This window comes from Hyperolius riggenbachi, chromosome 11, assembly GCF_040937935.1.
Source record: "Hyperolius riggenbachi isolate aHypRig1 chromosome 11, aHypRig1.pri, whole genome shotgun sequence".
Lineage (NCBI taxonomy): Eukaryota > Metazoa > Chordata > Amphibia > Anura > Hyperoliidae > Hyperolius > Hyperolius riggenbachi.
This window is the reverse complement of record NC_090656.1, coordinates 186,329,478-186,349,117: the sequence shown is the minus strand read 5'-3', so window position 1 is coordinate 186,349,117 and position 19,640 is coordinate 186,329,478. Positions and strand designations below refer to the sequence as shown.

The 19,640-nt window shown below is 47.8% G+C and overlaps 1 protein-coding gene across 1 annotated transcript in view; it reads left to right on the top strand.

Annotated features, from left to right (window-relative positions):
- The window catches only part of OGFOD1 (2-oxoglutarate and iron dependent oxygenase domain containing 1), a 92,389-nt gene extending 74,235 nt beyond the window's left edge, over positions 1-18,154 (top strand). The window contains exons 12-13 of the mRNA XM_068259850.1: positions 14,202-14,260; positions 17,742-18,154. Of these exons, the coding sequence (XP_068115951.1) occupies positions 14,202-14,260; positions 17,742-17,903 (221 nt within the window). The 3' untranslated portion in view covers positions 17,904-18,154. The remainder of the gene's footprint in view (positions 1-14,201; positions 14,261-17,741) is intronic.
- The last annotated feature ends 1,486 nt before the right edge of the window (positions 18,155-19,640 follow it).

The following is a 19,640-nucleotide window of genomic DNA, read 5'->3' as shown; positions in this document are numbered from 1 at the left end:
GTCAGTCAGTGTAGAGGGGTGTGTAGTCACTGTAGCTGGGTTGTGTAGTCAGTGTAACTGGGTTGTGTAGTCAGTGTAGCTGGGTTGTGTAGTCTATGTAGCGGGGTGTGTAGTCAGTTTAGCTGGGTGTGTAGTCAGTGTAGAGGGGTGTGTAGTCAATGTAGCTGGGAGTGTAGCTGGGTGTGTAGTCAGTGTAGAGGGGTGTGTAGTCAGTGTAGCTGGGGGTGTAGTCAGTGTAGCTGGGGGTGTTGGCAGTGTAGCTTGCGTGTGTAGTCAGTAAGATGTAAGTATAGTTAGTGTAGTGTGTAAGTGTAGCTGGGATAAAGACAGTTTGTGGTGGGGGTGTTAGGTCTTTATAATGCTACTGCACTGTAGACACAACAGATTTAGTATTTTTCAGTCAGTCAGTGTAGAGGGGTGTGTAGTCACTGTAGCTGGGAGTGTAGTCAGTGTAGCTGGGGGTGTAGTCACTGTAGCTGGGGGTGTGGGGTGTGTATTCAGTGTAGCTGGGGGTGTAGTCAGTGTAGTGTATTGTGTAGTCAGTGAGTGTAGCTGGGTGTGTAGCGGGGGGCGTAGTCAGTGTAGCGGGGGTGTAGTCAGTGTAGCTGGGGGTGTAGTCAGTGTAGCTGGGGGTGTAGTCAGTGTAGTGGGGGGTGTAGTGGTGTGTGGTCAGTGTAGCTCGGGATGTATTCAGTGTATCTCGGGGTATAGTCAGTGTAGCTGGGTGTGTTGGCAGAGTAGCTTGTGTGTGTAGTCAGTGTAGCTGGGGGTGTAGTCAGTGTAGTGTAGTGTGTAGTCAGTGTAGCTGGGTGTGTAGTGGGGGGGCGTAGTCAGTGTAGCTGGGGGCGTAGTCAGTGTAGTGGGGTGTGTAGTCAGTGTAGCTGGGTTGTGTAGTCTATGTAGCGGGGTGTGTAGTCAGTTTAGCTGGGTGTGTAGTCTATGTAGCTGGGAGTGTAGCTGGGTGTGTAGTCAGTGTAGCTGGGTGTGTTGGCAGAGTAGCTTGCGTGTGTAGTCAGTGTAGCTGGGGGTGTAGTCAGTGTAGTGTAGTGTGTAGTCAGTGTAGCTGGGTGTGTAGTGGGGGGCGTAGTCAGTGTAGTGGGGTGTGTAGTCAGTGTAGCTGGGTGTGTAGTCAGTGTAGCTGGGGGTGTAGTCAGTGTAGTGTATTGTGTAGTCAGTGAGTGTAGCTGGGTGTTTGTAGCGGGGGGCGTAGTCAGTGTAGCGGGGGTGTAGTCAGTGTAGCTGGGGGTGTAGTCAGTGTAGCTGGGGGTGTAGTCAGTGTAGTGGGGGGTGTAGTGGTGTGTGGTCAGTGTAGCTCGGGATGTATTCAGTGTATCTCGGGGGTATAGTCAGTGTAGCTGGGTGTGTTGGCAGAGTAGCTTGTGTGTGTAGTCAGTGTAGCTGGGGGTGTAGTCAGTGTAGTGTAGTGTGTAGTCAGTGTAGCTGGGTGTGTAGTGGGGGGGCGTAGTCAGTGTAGCTGGGGGCGTAGTCAGTGTAGTGGGGTGTGTAGTCAGTGTAGCTGGGTTGTGTAGTCTATGTAGCGGGGTGTGTAGTCAGTTTAGCTGGGTGTGTAGTCAATGTAGCTGGGAGTGTAGTCAATGTAGCTGGGAGTGTAGCTGGGTGTGTAGTCAGTGTAGCTGGGTGTGTTGGCAGAGTAGCTTGCGTGTGTAGTCAGTGTAGCTGGGGGTGTAGTCAGTGTAGTGTAGTGTGTAGTCAGTGTAGCTGGGTGTGTAGTGGGGGGCGTAGTCAGTGTAGTGGGGTGTGTAGTCAGTGTAGCTGGGGGTGTAGTCAGTGCAGCTGGGGGTGTATTCCGTGCAGCGGGGGGTGTAGGGATGTGTGGTCAGTGTAGCTCGGGGTATAGTCAGTGTAGCTGGGTTGTGTAGCTGGGGGTGTAGTCAGTGTAGCGGGTTGTGTAGGGAGGTGTAGTCAGTGTAGCTGGGTTGTGTAGTCAGTGTAGCTGGGTTGTGTAGTCAGTGTAGCTGGGTTGTGTAGTCAGTGTAGCTGGGTTGTGTAGTCAGTGTAGCTGGGTTGTGTAGTCAGTGTAGCTGGGTTGTGTAGTCTATGTAGCAGGGTGTGTAGTCAGTTTAGCTGGGTGTGTAGTCAGTGTAGAGGGGTGTGTAGTCAGTGTAGCTGGGTTGTGTAGTCTATGTAGCGGGGTGTGTAGTCAGTTTAGCTGGGTGTGTAGTCAGTGTAGACGGGTGTGTAGTCAATGTAGCTGGGAGTGTAGCTGGGTGTGTAGTCAGTGTAGAGGAGTGTGTAGTCAGTGTAGCTGGGGGTGTAGTCAGTGTAGCTCGGGGTGTTGGCAGTGTAGCTTGCGTTTGTAGTCAGTAAGATGTAAGTATAGTTAGTGTAGTGTGTAAGTGTAGCTGGGATAAAGACAGTTTGTGGTGGGGGTGTTAGGTCTTTATAATGCTACTGCACTGTAGACACAACAGATTTAGTATTTTTCAGTCAGTCAGTGTAGAGGGGTGTGTAGTCACTGTAGCTGGGTTGTGTAGTCAGTGTAGCTGGGTTGTGTAGTCAGTGTAGCTGGGTTGTGTAGTCAGTGTAGCTGGGTTGTGTAGTCAGTGTAGCGGGTTGTGTAGTCTATGTAGCGGGGTGTGTAGTCAGTTTAGCTGGGTGTGTAGTCAGTGTAGAGGGGTGTGTAGTCAATGTAGCTGGGAGTGTAGCTGGGTGTGTAGTCAGTGTAGAGGGGTGTGTAGTCAGTGTAGCTGGGGGTGTAGTCAGTGTAGCTGGGGGTGTTGGCAGTGTAGCTTGCGTGTGTAGTCAGTAAGATGTAAGTATAGTTAGTGTAGTGTGTAAGTGTAGCTGGGATAAAGACAGTTTGTGGTGGGGGTGTTAGGTCTTTATAATGCTACTGCACTGTAGACACAACAGATTTAGTATTTTTCAGTCAGTCAGTGTAGAGGGGTGTGTAGTCAGTGTAGCTGGGGGTGTAGTCACTGTAGCTGGGGGTGTGGGGTGTGTATTCAGTGTAGCTGGGGGTGTAGTCAGTGTAGTGTATTGTGTAGTCAGTGAGTGTAGCTGGGTGTGTAGCGGGGGGCGTAGTCAGTGTAGCGGGGGTGTAGTCAGTGTAGCTGGGGGTGTAGTCAGTGTAGCTGGGGGTGTAGTCAGTGTAGTGGGGGGTGTAGTAGTGGTGTGTGGTCAGTGTAGCTCGGGATGTATTCAGTGTATCTCGGGGTATAGTCAGTGTAGCTGGGTGTGTTGGCAGAGTAGCTTGTGTGTGTAGTCAGTGTAGCTGGGGGTGTAGTCAGTGTAGTGTAGTGTGTAGTCAGTGTAGCTGGGGGCGTAGTCAGTGTAGTGGGGTGTGTAGTCAGTGTAGCTGGGTTGTGTAGTCTATGTAGCGGGGTGTGTAGTCAGTTTAGCTGGGTGTGTAGTCAATGTAGCTGGGAGTGTAGCTGGGTGTGTAGTCAGTGTAGCTGGGTGTGTTGGCAGAGTAGCTTGCGTGTGTAGTCAGTGTAGCTGGGGGTGTAGTCAGTGTAGTGTAGTGTGTAGTCAGTGTAGCTGGGTGTGTAGTGGGGGGCGTAATCAGTGTAGTGGGGTGTGTAGTCAGTGTAGCTGGGGGTGTAGTCAGTGTAGCTGGGGGTGTAGTCAGTGTAGCGGGGGGTGTATTCCGTGCAGCGGGGGGGTGTAGGGATGTGTGGTCAGTGTAGCTCGGGGTATAGTCAGTGTAGCTGGGTTGTGTAGTCAGTGTAGCTGGGGGTGTAGTCAGTGTAGCGGGTTGTGTAGGGAGGTGTAGTCAGTGTAGCGGGTTGTGTAGTCAGTGTAGCTGGGTTGTGTAGTCAGTGTAGCTGGGTTGTGTAGTCCATGTAGCGGGGTGTGTAGTCAGTTTAGCTGGGTGTGTAGTCAGTGTAGAGGGGTGTGTAGTCAATGTAGCTGGGAGTGTAGCTGGGTGTGTAGTCAGTGTAGAGGGGTGTGTAGTCAGTGTAGCTGGGGGTGTTGGCAGTGTAGCTTGCGTGTGTAGTCAGTAAGATTTAAGTATAGTTAGTGTAGTGTGTAAGTGTAGCTGGGATAAAGACAGTTTGTGGTGGGGGTGTAAGTTCTTTATAATGCTACTGCACTGTAGACACAACAGATTTAGTATTTTTCAGTCAGTCAGTGTAGAGGGGTGTGTAGTCACTGTAGCTGGAAGTGTGGTCAGTGTAGCTGGGGGTGTAGTCACTGTAGCTGGGGGTGTGGGGTGTGTATTCAGTGTAGCTGGGGGTGTAGTCAGTGTAGTGTATTGTGTAGTCAGTGAGTGTAGCTGGGTGTGTAGCTGGGGGTGTAGTCAGTGTAGCTGGGGGTGTAGTCAGTGTAGTGGGGGGTGTAGTGGTGTGTGGTCAGTGTAGCTCGGGATGTATTCAGTGTATCTCGGGGTATAGTCAGTGTAGCTGGGTGTGTTGGCAGAGTAGCTTGTGTGTGTAGTCAGTGTAGCTGGGGGTGTAGTCAGTGAAGTGTAACGTGTGTAGTCAGTGTAGCTGGGTGTGTAGTGGGGGGGCGTAGTCAGTGTAGCTGGGGGCGTAGTCAGTGTAGTGGGGTGTGTAGTCAGTGTAGCTGGGTTGTGTAGTCTATGTAGCGGGGTGTGTAGTCAGTTTAGCTGGGTGTGTAGTCAATGTAGCTGGGAGTGTAGCTGGGTGTGTAGTCAGTGTAGCTGGGTGTGTTGGCAGAGTAGCTTGCGTGTGTAGTCAGTGTAGCTGGGGGTGTAGTCAGTGTAGTGTAGTGTGTAGTCAGTGTAGCTGGGTGTGTAGTGGGGGGCGTAATCAGTGTAGTGGGGTGTGTAGTCAGTGTAGCTGGGGGTGTAGTCAGTGTAGTGTAGTGTGTAGTCAGTGTAGCTGGGTGTGTAGTGGGGGGGCGTAGTCAGTGTAGTGGGGTGTGTAGTCAGTGTAGCTGGGGGTGTAGTCAGTGTAGCGGGGGGTGTATTCCGTGCAGCGGGGGGTGTAGGGATGTGTGGTCAGTGTAGCTCGGGGTATAGTCAGTGTAGCTGGGGGTGTAGTCAGTGTAGCGGGTTGTGTAGGGAGGTGTAGTCAGTGTAGCGGGGTGTGTAGTCAGTGTAGAGGGGTGTGTAGTCAATGTAGCTGGGAGTGTAGTTGGGTGTGTAGTCAGTGTAGCTAGGTGTGTAGTCAGTGTAGCTGGGTGTGTAGTCAGTGTATCTTGCGTGTGTAGTCAGTAAGATATAAGTATAGTTAGTGTAGTGTGTAAGTGTAGCTGGGATAAAGACAGTTTGGGGTGGGGGTGTTAGGTCTTTATAATGCTACTGCACTGTAGACACAACAGATTTAGTATTTTTCAGTCAGTCAGTGTAGAGGGGTGTGTAGTCACTGTAGCTGGGAGTGTAGTCAGTGTAGCTGGGGGTGTAGTCACTGTAGCTTGGGGTGTGGGGTGTGTATTCAGTGTAGCTGGGGGTGTAGTCAGTGTAGTGTATTGTGTAGTCAGTGAGTGTAGCTGGGTGTGTAGCGGGGGTGTAGTCAGTGTAGCTGGGGGTGTAGTCAGTGTAGCTGGGGGTGTAGTCAGTGTAGTGGGGGGTGTAGTGGTGTGTGGTCAGTGTAGCTCGGGATGTATTCAGTGTATCTCGGGGTATAGTCAGTGTAGCTGGGTGTGTTGGCAGAGTAGCTTGTGTGTGTAGTCAGTGTAGCTGGGGGTGTAGTCAGTGTAGTGTAGTGTGTAGTCAGTGTAGCTGGGTGTGTAGTGGGGGGGCGTAGTCAGTGTAGCTGGGGGCGTAGTCAGTGTAGTGGGGTGTGTAGTCAGTGTAGCTGGGTTGTGTAGTCTATGTAGCGGGGTGTGTAGTCAGTTTAGCTGGGTGTGTAGTCAATGTAGCTGGGAGTGTAGTCAATGTAGCTGGGAGTGTAGCTGGGTGTGTAGTCAGTGTAGCTGGGTGTGTTGGCAGAGTAGCTTGCGTGTGTAGTCAGTGTAGCTGGGGGTGTAGTCAGTGTAGCTGGGGGTGTAGTCAGTGTAGTGTAGTGTGTAGTCAGTGTAGCTGGGTGTGTAGTGGGGGGCGTAGTCAGTGTAGTGGGGTGTGTAGTCAGTGTAGCTGGGGGTGTAGTCAGTGCAGCTGGGGGTGTATTCCGTGCAGCGGGGGGTGTAGGGATGTGTGGTCAGTGTAGCTCGGGGTATAGTCAGTGTAGCTGGGTTGTGTAGCTGGGGGTGTAGTCAGTGTAGCGGGTTGTGTAGGGAGGTGTAGTCAGTGTAGCGGGTTGTGTAGTCAGTGTAGCTGGGTTGTGTAGTCAGTGTAGCTGGGTTGTGTAGTCAGTGTAGCTGGGTTGTGTAGTCAGTGTAGCTGGGTTGTGTAGTCAGTGTAGCTGGGTTGTGTAGTCTATGTAGCAGGGTGTGTAGTCAGTGTAGCTGGGTTGTGTAGTCTATGTAGCAGGGTGTGTAGTCAGTTTAGCTGGGTGTGTAGTCAGTGTAGAGGGGTGTGTAGTCAGTGTAGCTGGGTTGTGTAGTCTATGTAGCGGGGTGTGTAGTCAGTTTAGCTGGGTGTGTAGTCAGTGTAGACGGGTGTGTAGTCAATGTAGCTGGGAGTGTAGCTGGGTGTGTAGTCAGTGTAGAGGAGTGTGTAGTCAGTGTAGCTGGGGGTGTAGTCAGTGTAGCTGGGGGTGTTGGCAGTGTAGCTTGCGTGTGTAGTCAGTAAGATGTAAGTATAGTTAGTGTAGTGTGTAAGTGTAGCTGGAATAAAGACAGTTTGTGGTGGGGGTGTTAGGTCTTTATAATGCTACTGCACTGTAGACACAACAGATTTAGTATTTTTCAGTCAGTCAGTGTAGAGGGGTGTGTAGTCACTGTAGCTGGGTTGTGTAGTCAGTGTAGCTGGGTTGTGTAGTCAGTGTAGCTAGGTTGTGTAGTCAGTGTAGCTGGGTTGTGTAGTCAGTGTAGCTGGGTTGTGTAGTCAGTGTAGCGGGTTGTGTAGTCAGTGTAGCTGGGTTGTGTAGTCCGTGTAGCTGGGTTGTGTAGTTTATGTAGCCAGTTTAGCTGGGTGTGTAGTCAGTGTAGAGGGGTGTGTAGTCAATGTAGCTGGGAGTGTAGCTGGGTGTGTAGTCAGTGTAGAGGGGTGTGTAGTCAGTGTAGCTGGGGGTGTAGTCAGTGTAGCTGGGGGTGTTGGCAGTGTAGCTTGCGTGTGTAGTCAGTAAGATGTAAGTATAGTTAGTGTAGTGTGTAAGTGTAGCTGGGATAAAGACAGTTTGTGGTGGGGGTGTTAGGTCTTTATAATGCTACTGCACTGTAGACACAACAGATTTAGTATTTTTCAGTCAGTCAGTGTAGAGGGGTGTGTAGTCAGTGTAGCTGGGGGTGTAGTCACTGTAGCTGGGGGTGTGGGGTGTGTATTCAGTGTAGCTGGGGGTGTAGTCAGTGTAGTGTATTGTGTAGTCAGTGAGTGTAGCTGGGTGTGTAGCGGGGGGGCGTAGTCAGTGTAGCGGGGGTGTAGTCAGTGTAGCTGGGGGTGTAGTCAGTGTAGCTGGGGGTGTAGTCAGTGTAGTGGGGGGTGTAGTAGTGGTGTGTGGTCAGTGTAGCTCGGGATGTATTCAGTGTATCTCGGGGTATAGTCAGTGTAGCTGGGTGTGTTGGCAGAGTAGCTTGTGTGTGTAGTCAGTGTAGCTGGGGGTGTGGTCAGTGTAGTGTAGTGTGTAGTCAGTGTAGCTGGGGGTGTAGTCAGTGTAGTGTAGTGTGTAGTCAGTGTAGCTGGGTTGTGTAGTCTATGTAGCGGGGTGTGTAGTCAGTTTAGCTGGGTGTGTAGTCAATGTAGCTGGGAGTGTAGCTGGGTGTGTAGTCAGTGTAGCTGGGTGTGTTGGCAGAGTAGCTTGCGTGTGTAGTCAGTGTAGCTGGGGGTGTAGTCAGTGTAGTGTAGTGTGTAGTCAGTGTAGCTGGGTGTGTAGTGGGGGGCGTAGTCAGTGTAGTGGGGTGTGTAGTCAGTGTAGCTGGGGGTGTAGTCAGTGTAGCTGGGGGTGTAGTCAGTGTAGCTGGGGGTGTAGTCAGTGTAGCGGGGGGTGTATTCCGTGCAGCGGGGGGGGGTGTAGGGATGTGTGGTCAGTGTAGCTCGGGGTATAGTCAGTGTAGCTGGGTTGTGTAGTCAGTGTAGCTGGGGGTGTAGTCAGTGTAGCGGGTTGTGTAGGGAGGTGTAGTCAGTGTAGCGGGTTGTGTAGTCAGTGTAGCTGGGGGTGTAGTCAGTGTAGCGGGTTGTGTAGGGAGGTGTAGTCAGTGTAGCTGGGTTGTGTAGTCAGTGTAGCTGGGTTGTGTAGTCAGTGTAGCTGGGTTGTGTAGTCAGTGTAGCTGGGTTGTGTAGTCTATGTAGCGGGGTGTGTAGTCAGTTTAGCTGGGTGTGTAGTCAGTGTAGAGGGGTGTGTAGTCAATGTAGCTGGGAGTGTAGCTGGGTGTGTAGTCAGTGTAGAGGGGTGTGTAGTCAGTGTAGCTGGGGGTGTTGGCAGTGTAGCTTGCGTGTGTAGTCAGTAAGATTTAAGTATAGTTAGTGTAGTGTGTAAGTGTAGCTGGGATAAAGACAGTTTGTGGTGGGGGTGTAAGTTCTTTATAATGCTACTGCACTGTAGACACAACAGATTTAGTATTTTTCAGTCAGTCAGTGTAGAGGGGTGTGTAGTCACTGTAGCTGGAAGTGTGGTCAGTGTAGCTGGGGGTGTAGTCACTGTAGCTGGGGGTGTGGGGTGTGTATTCAGTGTAGCTGGGGGTGTAGTCAGTGTAGTGTATTGTGTAGTCAGTGAGTGTAGCTGGGTGTGTAGCGGGGGGTGTAGTCAGTGTAGCTGGGGGTGTAGTCAGTGTAGCTGGGGGTGTAGTCAGTGTAGTGGGGGGTGTAGTGGTGTGTGGTCAGTGTAGCTCGGGATGTATTCAGTGTATCTCGGGGTATAGTCAGTGTAGCTGGGTGTGTTGGCAGAGTAGCTTGTGTGTGTAGTCAGTGTAGCTGGGGGTGTAGTCAGTGAAGTGTAGTGTGTAGTCAGTGTAGCTGGGTGTGTAGTGGGGGGGCGTAGTCAGTGTAGCTGGGGGCGTAGTCAGTGTAGTGGGGTGTGTAGTCAGTGTAGCTGGGTTGTGTAGTCTATGTAGCGGGGTGTGTAGTCAGTTTAGCTGGGTGTGTAGTCAATGTAGCTGGGAGTGTAGCTGGGTGTGTAGTCAGTGTAGCTGGGTGTGTTGGCAGAGTAGCTTGCGTGTGTAGTCAGTGTAGCTGGGGGTGTAGTCAGTGTAGTGTAGTGTGTAGTCAGTGTAGCTGGGTGTGTAGTGGGGGGGCGTAGTCAGTGTAGTGGGGTGTGTAGTCAGTGTAGCTGGGGGTGTAGTCAGTGTAGCGGGGGGTGTATTCCGTGCAGCGGGGGGTGTAGGGATGTGTGGTCAGTGTAGCTCGGGGTATAGTCAGTGTAGCTGGGGGTGTAGTCAGTGTAGCGGGTTGTGTAGGGAGGTGTAGTCAGTGTAGCGGGGTGTGTAGTCAGTGTAGAGGGGTGTGTAGTCAATGTAGCTGGGAGTGTAGTTGGGTGTGTAGTCAGTGTAGCTAGGTGTGTAGTCAGTGTATCTTGCGTGTGTAGTCAGTAAGATATAAGTATAGTTAGTGTAGTGTGTAAGTGTAGCTGGGATAAAGAGAGTTTGGGGTGGGGGTGTTAGGTCTTTATAATGCTACTGCACTGTAGACACACCAGATTTAGTATTTTTCAGTCAGTCAGTGTAGCTGGGAGTGTAGTCACTGTAGCTGGGGGTGTAGTCACTGTAGCTGGGGGTGTAGTCACTGTAGCTGGGGGTGTGGGATGTGTAGTCACTGTAGCTGAGGGTGTAGTCAGTGTAGTGTAGTGTGTAGTCAGTGTAGCTGGGTGTGTAGCGGGGGGCGTAGTCAGTGTAGCAGGGGTGTAGTCAGTGTAGTGGGGGGTGTAGTGGTGTGTGGTCAGTGTAGCTCGGGATGTAGTCAGTGTATCTCGGGGTATAGTCAGTGTAGCTGGGTGTGTAGGGGGGTGTAGTCAGTGTAGCTGGGTTGTGTAGTCAGTGTAGTTGAGTTGTGTAGTCAGTTTAGCTGGGTGTGTAGAGGGGGGTGTAGTCGGTGTAGCTGGGGGTGTAGTCACTGCAGCTGGGGGGGGGGGGGTGTATTCAGTGTAGCTGGGTGTGTTGGCAGTGTAGCTTGCATGTGTAGTCAGTGTAGCTGGGGGTGAAGTCAGTGTAGCTGGGGGTGTAGTGGAGGGCGTAGTCAGTGTATCTGGGTGTGTAGTCAGCGTAGCAGGGGGTGTAGTCAGTGTAGCGTAGCAGGGGGTGTAGTCAGTGTAGCGGGGGGTGTATTCCGTGTAGCGGGGGGTGTAGGGGTGTGTGGTCAGTGTAGCTCGGGGGATAGTCAGTGTAGCTGGTTGGGTAGCCAGTGTAGCGGGTTGGGTAGTCAGTGTAGCGGTTGTAGCGGGTTGGGTAGTCAGTGTAGCTGGGTTGTGTAGTCTATCTAGCAGGGTGTGTAGTCAGTTTAGCTGGGTGTGTAGTCAGTGTAGAGGGGTGTGTAGTCAATGTAGCTAGGGGCGTAGTCAGTGTAGCGGGGGGTGTATTGCGTGTAGCGGGGGGTGTAGGGGTGTGTGGTCAGTGTAGCTCGGGGTATAGTCAGTGTAGCGGGTTGGGTAGTCAGTGTAGCGGGTTGGGTAGTCAGTGTAGCTGGGTTGGGTAGTCAGTGTAGCTGGGTTGGGTAGTCAGTGTAGCTGGGTTGGGTAGTCTATCTAGCAGGGTGTGTAGTCAGTTTAGCTGGGTGTGTAGTCAGTGTAGAGGGGTGTGTAGTCAATGTAGCTGGGAGTGTAGCTGGGTGTGTAGTCAGTGTAGCTGGTTGTGTTGGCAGTGTAGCTTGCGTGTGTAGTCAGTGTAGTGTGCAAGTGTAGCTGGGATAAAAACAGTTTGGGGTGGGGGTGTTAGGTCTTTATAATGCCAGTGCACTGTAGACACACCAGATTTAGTATTTTTTTTCTTGATTTTTGTTGTCTAAACCGTCATAAATGCAGAAAAATATGGTAAATGCGTAAGTTCGTAAAGGTGGCCACTAACGATCCAATTTCTAATGAAAAAGCGTTTGAGCAATCAGATTATTCTGATCAGAAGTGAAATATTGTAATACATCGTCCACTACACCATCAATGAACCAATCTTTTCTTCCTATCACAACCAACAAGAAAATCGAAATTTCGGTTTAACAAAATCCAATCTGACAATGTAATTGATTGTACCCATCAACAGAGATTATTTACATTCAATCCTATCAGAATTATTTGATTGCTCTAACAATTTTTCGTAAGAAATTGGACCGTTAGTGGCAACCTTTAGCAAAGAATTACTGCATCTTTTCTAGGAACATAAAGGAATGATTTGCATATTCAGCAGTGATGCATTATGGAAGTGCGTTTTTGTTCACATTAATGCACACTTGAGGTGAGAGAGATATGGAGGCTGCCATATTTATTTCGTTTAAACAATACTAATCGCCTGGCTGTCCTGCTGATCTCAGTGGCTGCAGCAGTGTCTGAATCACACACTTGAAAGAAGCATTCACCTAATCCAAACACCTGATTTGGATGCTTGTTCAGAGTCTATGACTTAAAAGCGTTAGAGGCAGAGAATGAGCAGGAATGCATAGTTAAAAGGAACCTAAAGTGAGGGCTATGGAGGCTGCCATATTTATTTATTTTTAAACAGTGCATATTGCCCGGAATTCCTGCTGGTCCTCTGCATCTAATAATTGTAGCTATAGACCCTGAACAAGCATGCAGGTCAGATGTTTCTGACTGAAGTCTAATTCGATTAGCCAGATGCTTGTTTCAGGTGTGTGATTCAGACACTATTGAAGCCTAAGAGATTAGCAGGATAGCCAGGGAACTGGTATTGCTTAAAAGGAAATAAATATGGAAGCCTCGCTTTAGGCTCCCTTTAAAAAGGAAAGCAATATGGCATCCTCCATATAACTCTTACTTCAGGTGTGATTTACAGGACAACTGTAAGGAGTGGGATATGGAGGCTGCCAAATTTATTTCCTTTAAAGCAATACCAGTTGCCTGACTACCCTGCTGATCCTCTGCCTCTAATACTTTTAGCCATAGACCCTGAACAAGCATGCAGCAGATCAGGTGTTTCTGACATTCTTGTCAGATCTGACAAGATTAGTTGCATGCTTTTTTTCTGGTGTGATTCCGACATTACTGCAGCCACATAGAGTAGCAGGGCTGCCAGGCAACTGGTATTGTTTAAAAGGAAATAAATATGGCAGCCTCCATATAACTCTCACTTCAGGTTTTTTTAGCTGAATTGTAGCAAATACCTTCTGTTTTTAAACACTACCTGAAGCTAACAAAAGAATACTTACCTCAGTAGTAGGTAACCCTCTGGATAGTGCAGAGACATCCCCAATCCTCCCTGACCTTGCCATTTCAGTGCTGGGATCTTCTGAACATATTCGCCAAGCCGTCTCAAATGTATTCTCGTGGTCACGCTCCCATTTGTGTACGAGGGATGTCCAGCGCCTGCACAGTAGCATTGAGCCACTTTTGCGTGGCTTTTTTTCCTCAGTGCACGAGGGACTTTGTGCTACTGCGTGGGCTGTACTTGAGCCTGTGCAGAACAGCTGTGTTCGCACACTGACAGGAGCGGAGTCACCAAGAAGAGGGTCCCAGCGAGCAGCTGTGGGGTGGAGGACAATTGGAGGAGCCTGTGGATCATACAGACGCGTCCTTCCACTGAGAAAAGTATTTATTTATTTTTATTGTCACAGATTTTCATTAAAGCAATTTGTCTAGCGTTACACATGATCCTGGGCAAACCTTTGAAAAAAATTCCCAAACACTCCAACCGTCTCATCACCCACATATTAACCGCTACTAGATTAGCCATTGCATCTAGCTGGAAAAAATTAGCTCCTCCTGATATATCAGAGGTTATCCATAAAATTAACTGGACAAAAAATATGGAGCAACTTACGGCATCATTGAGAGATACGGAATTAAATTTCCATAAAATATGGGATTCATGGCCCTATTCCTCTCCTATTTACCACCCACCTTGAGTAGAATCGACACATATTCCCCCCTTAACATATTCCAGGTATTAGTAGGAAGTCCTAGATATGGGATTAACCACTAACCCACAACTGTACAATCTAACCAGGCCCTTGGCATCCTCCTCTTATGCTTTCTTATTATGCAGCATAGGTCAGATAAGTATTGTGGTGGCCACATCTTTCTATATAATCCTACATAGAAAATATATTCTATCCTCTCTTTTCCCTTTCTTATTTCATGTCTCAGAATTTCACATATATTCAAGTACTCAAGTAACTTCATTGGATGGCACTGTAACCTTTCTTCATCTAAAATGAGGACTTAATCTACTATCAACACCTTTACTGAAGTTACTCATTTAAGACTTGAGACTTAACTCTTTTTTCCTACCGAGTTTATCCAGTTTGTTCAAGTTTTCACTGTTAAGTTACCAAACAGGTCTTCGCTATGTTCACAGTCTACCTGTTGTCTCTCCACTTTCCATTGTTAAGATGTATGTATCATTACCAGAATGTGGATAAGTTGCAATGTAATTGACGTGAAATCATTATTTTTCTAAATAAAAATAAGTATAACAAAAAAAGCAATTTGTCTAGCATAGCTAGATTTACTTTTAGTTCCTTACAGTGTATTAATAGTTTTGGCTCACTTAACTTTGTAAAGTCTCGTACACACGCTGGACTTTTTTAAACTACGGGTTGTCAGACTGTCAAAATCATTCTTATCAGTCTGACGACAGCCTGTACACACGTGGAACTGACGACCCGTAGTTTGAAAAAGTCTGGCGTGTGTACACGCCTATAGACTCAACTTCTCAAGTCCTACCAATCATTAACCCTCTGCACTCAAAACACTCAGTGCAAGCTGGAACTCTAGTACGTAGGGATAACAACCACCAGGTTGCAAAATTGTATTCGGCTGCAGAAACAGAGGATATTAGCTTCCAAATGGATTGCATGCAACAACATTGTGTATTAGACCCTTTCACCAGCATTGAGATTTCCTCTGTAGAAAGGGTTCAAACTCTACCAATACCAGTCAGCAGCAAGCAAATATTTAATGCTCTTCAACTTGAGATTCACGCTGAGGCGTTTTTAATCTTTGAATAACTTCTTTCCAGCTTTAAAAGGTTATATTGACAGAAAGCATTGTGGCACATCTGTAGGCTCAACGTATTTGGTTTGAAAACTGCATGGTCAGCTCTTTAAATGGTGTTTTTCTCCCTTTCTCTTTTAAATTTAGACTGGGATACAGATTATGGCGGATTCACTTCTTACATTGCCAAGGAGGAAGATGAAGAGGTAGTTGAGCTAGATTCCATCTTTCTTTTTTTATCCATGCTACTTAAGTCATTTTTGTAATGCAATATTAATCTTCCTCTTCAGTTTTCAGCCAGCTATGATTTGCCTTACAAGGTGTGCAATCTTAAACAACAGTTAACAAGTGAAATAATTTCATTGCAGTCCCCCTTCTCTACTATAGTGGTTCCCAACCTTTTTCAACTCCTGACATCACGCCAAATGTTCAGATCTCCATGACACAGTGCTGCAATGGTGGGTGCTAATCAGTGGCTGTTGCTGCTGGTATAGTGCCAGCTGCTAATCTGTGGTTGTTGCTGCTGGTATAGTGGCAGCTGCTAATCTGTGTGTGGTACTACTGCTGGCACAGTGGTGGCTGTTATTGCTGCTCGTATAGTGGCAGCTGTGAATCTGTGGCTGTTGCTGCTGGTATAGTGGTAACTGCTAATCAGTGGCTGTTGCTGCTGGTATAGTGGCAGCTGCTTATCTGTGGCTGTTGCTGCTGGTATAGTGGCAGCTGCTAATCTGTGTGTGGTACTACTGCTGGCACAGTGGTGGCTGTTATCGCTGCTCGTATAGTGGCAGCTGTGAATCTGTGGCTGTTGCTGCTGGTATAGTGGCAACTGCTAATCTGTGGCTGTTGCTGCTGGTATAGTGGCAGCTGCTAATCTGTGTGTGGTACTACTGCTGGCACAGTGGTGGCTGTTATCGCTGCTCGTATAGTGGCAGCTGTGAATCTGTGGCTGTTGCTGCTGGTATAGTGGCAACTGCTAATCTGTGGCTGTTGCTGCTGGTATAGTGGCAGCTGCTAATCTGTGTGTGGTACTACTGCTGGCACAGTGGTGGCTGTTATCGCTGCTCGTATAGTGGCAGCTGTGAATCTGTTGTTGCTGGTATAGTGGCAACTGCTAATCTCTGGCTGTTGCTACTGGTATAGTGGCAGCTGCTAATCTGTGTGTGGTACTAACATTTGGTGCTCGGGCCTTTTCCTATGCAGCCCCTACTCTATGGAACTCACTTCCACAATCAGTACGAGAGGCTCCTTCTCTGGACAGCTTTAAAAAAAGGCTAAAAACTCACCTCTTTTCCCTAGCCTTTGAGACTGCATAATGCAGGGTCACAGCGCTTTGAGTCCCCAGGGAGAAAAACGCTATATAAATATTATTGTTATTGTTATTGTTGTTACTACTGCTGGCACAGTGGTGGCTGCTGTTATAATGGGTGCCCTCCCACTTTCTTTACTCACCATGTCCAATTCAGTATCTAGTCTGTCCTCCCTCCCCCATCGCTCTTTATTCTCCTCACCCTCTGCAATCAAGACCTGAGACCTCTGCTATTTTCGTAGTCCCATTTCAAGCATTTTATTGTAGTCCTACAGTAATTGCTGTGGAACTAAGGTAGAGTGGTGACTCATAGATTTGTCATGGCACATGGGGGGGGAATGGTAATCCTTGCTCTAGCATCTGCACAGAAGCCCCCCCTCCACCCCAACTTCTCAGGTTCAGATCTGTCCAGAATGTTTCGTGCAGTTTGTATGTTCCTCTCCTGAGTTACATTTAAGTTTCGGCATTTTGACTATTGATGCTTCTTGTTGTGACTTTTCAGCTAAACGTAACCAAATCCCTTATAAGTAGAGCTCTTTCCAGACATGTAACCTTAACCCCTTCCAGATATGACTGCAACCTCCTCCTTCCTTAATATTAACTCTTTCCTGACATTTACCTTTAACCCTAACTTGTAAGTCACCCCTTGGAGGCATTAGATTTGGGTGCATGGAGTTTCTAGCACTTCCATAAAGTCTATCCACACTTGGAACCCATTAGCAGCGCTTTTGTAAGCGATTGTGATTTTAAAAGCTCTTGCTAATGTAATGCTATGTGTGTGATCCCACTTGAGCAATGTGTTTTTTTAAGCCACCATAGCATTGCATTGCATTAGCAAAAGTTTTTCAAATCACTTGTGCTTAGAAATACGCTGCTAGTGGGTCCCAGGCCTAACAAGTGCTTGATGTAGTTTACAATTCTCAGATTGCCTGCTGACGCTCTGCTATAAGATAGTGTGTGTGTATATATAAAATAAATGGATAAGTTTAGTTTAAATGAAATATGGTGCTCAGCTGTTATGTGGCTGTAAGGCTGTTGGGTCTAGTGCCAAGTGCAAAGACAGCAGGAGGGGAGTGTAAATTTCATGACTGGGAGGTTATAGTTAAAGATCAAGAAGGGCTTTACTACAGGGGGGAGGTGAAAGGTAGGTGTCAGAAAGACATTTCTATAAGCAAGGGATGGTCAAGAAGTTATTCATGTTAGTGGGGATTCTGGGAAGATTAGGGCTAGGCGTCAGAAAACGTGTTTAGATGTCAGGAAGGGGGTTTGCATTAGCTGTGAAAGTTATGCCTAGGTGTCAGGAAGGAGTTTGAATTAATGTGGGGGGAGGGGGGAGGGGTTTGGGAAGCGAGGAGTGGAAAGGAGGGGTGTGGTTGGGGATAGTCAATCAACCGAGGAGAAGACAGTAGTAAATATCTACACTACCAGGTGTACTGGACTCTCCTAACACTCAGGGCTTGTTCACACTGCAGGCGTTCCACGACTGCGTGGCCAATGACTGTGTATGAGAAGGTTCATTTCAGCGCTGGTCATGCATGGTGTGGCTAGGAAAGTGGTGCATGTTCCATTTTCAGGGCGATTCCGCCTCAATGGAAGGTATAGGAGAATCGGTGAACGCTTACAAAATGCGCAATAAGGCGATTGCGCTCGCGTTTTTATGAATAAATACATTGTATTTATTATTTTCCATGTTAAAGAGTTCACTTCCTGACTTGCGTCAGGGAGCGAATTACAAAACCGCTCGGAAAAAACGCTTAGGAAACCGCTAAGCACAAAAACGAATCGCCCACTCAATCGCCAGGAATCAGAAAAAAGACTCCTCGCAGACTGACGCGCGAACGGAACGCAATTTGAACAAGGCCTAACTGCTAACCACCTTTTGCTGTCTTTGTGGGGTCTTAAATGAAATCTGACAATATGGCACCATAAGGCTACTGGACTGGACATGACATTTACTTTGTCTTCACTCCATGGGTCAATACCTTTTGAGCACTTGCTATTGCCAGAGGAGCAGCATCCAAGTCAAGAACCCTTAACATGAACACACTAGGTGATGGTATCCGCTATATTGTAGCTGAGTGCTGAAGCAACAACCAGGCAATGTACACTGAAAACCCCTGGGTGGCGGTATTTTCAGCTTTCTTGCCAAGCAGTCGCGCCCAAACCTGCTGCAGCAAAGAAACCTACTTCCCATCTCTAGGTACCAAGGTTTCTTCCCACAATCCATTAAACACTCGTAGGTTCACCGACTTCCCACTTAATTGGCCCTATAACATTGTAAGGAAAATATTTGTGAGACACTGAATCAAATTTAGTGAATTGTTCAATGTAATAATAATGAAAGTATTCAGATAATCTCATAAGCTGGTCTTCCTTTTCAGCTTCTCACTGTGTATCCAGAAGACAATTGCCTGGCTTTGGTTTACAGAGACAAAGAAACTATGAGATTTGTTAAACACGTCAATCACAAGAGTCTACAAAGAGATGCCGGCCTTCCAAACCAGAAGGGGTTCTGGGACTTTGCATTTGTGTATTATGAGTGACAACTTGTTCTCAAAGTCCCTGGACTTCAAAGTGTGCTCAGTTACACCCAAATGGCCTTTCAAGAATGCATCGGTGAACCTGATGACTTTCACATCTTTAAAGGAGCATTTAAAGTGGTATAATTACTTCTGACATGCCCTGGAGCAGCAGCTAGGGTGAGTGTCAGTTAGTCCTATTTTTACAAAATGTAAAAGTGATGAGATGAATATACAAATATTTATATTACTAAATATAAACTTAAAATGTGCAAGTCTGTTTTGTTTTTTAAAGTGTCCCTGGAGCTGAAGCTTGGGTCAAAAAAGGAAATACTTACCTAAGAAGAGTTACCGTAAGCTTCTGGGTCCTGTAGAGGCTGTCCTCCGATCCCAATCACCAAAGATTTCTGACAAGAGCTTGTTGGAAACTTGATCGGGGCCGCGCTCCTCTCCAAGCACGCACACAGCCTTACTGCACCTGTGTGAGCACAGCCACGCCTGCACAGTAAGCTGGAGCTACTCATGCATGGGCAGCTCCATGCAGCTGCCCTCGTGCTTGAAGAGCAGCCTGGCCAGGATCGCCTGGAGGCTCCTGAAGAGCCTTTTTAGGATCCTGAGGCTTCACTCTTCTTGGGTATAACCATTTTAAGCCAAGCTTTGGCTCAGGTTCACTCTAAGTGATCGTTGTTACTGGTTTTTTACACGTACACATATGCAGTACACAAAGCTCCAGTACAAGTAGCAATAAGGCATGTTTCAGGAAGTCAGGTGCATGATGGATACATTTACAATGGTTTGTATGTTATCTGTCTGCTGTGCCCGTTGCAGTTTCACACTAATGACTGTTAAGCGTTCAATGCACTGCCGTAATACCGATGGAAGCCTGGGGCTCCCCACTGGATTGAAAAATTCCAACGGAATTCCTTCCACACCTGGGAGGATTCTCATTGGTCCAGTAATGGCAGCAATACATTTACTGATAAAATAGTAATACCCGGAAGGCTCATGGTGGTTCTGGGCCACGATGAGCTTTCTACCTATTACTTACCCCATAGAGCCATATCAATCAATATAGCCCTATCCCATAAAGCCATATCAATCCATGCCATGCACTGATGAGAACCTGAACATCCAAAACCGCTGTATGCAAGTTAGATTACTTACAGGCTTGTTATACACCAGCGCAGTGGCGTATGAGGCAAGTTTTACATTAAGCCCCCCCCCCCCCCCCAAACATTTTATACAGAACAATGTTTACTGCGCAAACAACCTAAAGATATCCACAGTATAAGAGGTGTAAGCGGAGGAGGGGGAACAGTTTGTTATTGGTTACCACTTATTCAAAGCATATATAGAAGTGATCTTTACCAGCATAGCACCATTGAAGAGCTAATACTGCAGTTGAGGGTGAGCCCTTAAATTATTTATTTATTGTATTTATAAAGCGCCAACATATTACGCAGCGCTGATGGGCCCCTCTGGTCCAAGGGACCGGTGCGGTCACAACCTTTGCATCCCCCCTATTGCTATGCAACTGCACTAACGGTTCTCGATTTCTGCCTGGCTTTCAGGGGCATAAAGAGATAATTTGCATATTCAAAAGTGATGCATCATGGGAAACCACAGTTGCTCACTTAGGCCTCTTTTCCACGGACTGTGGATAGGCAGTGAAATGCCTCTCAAACTCTCACGACTGCTCACTACTGCCGGGTAACTGTGCTCACTGCTGCCTGGTAACTGCTTGCTAAGCACACAGCTCAA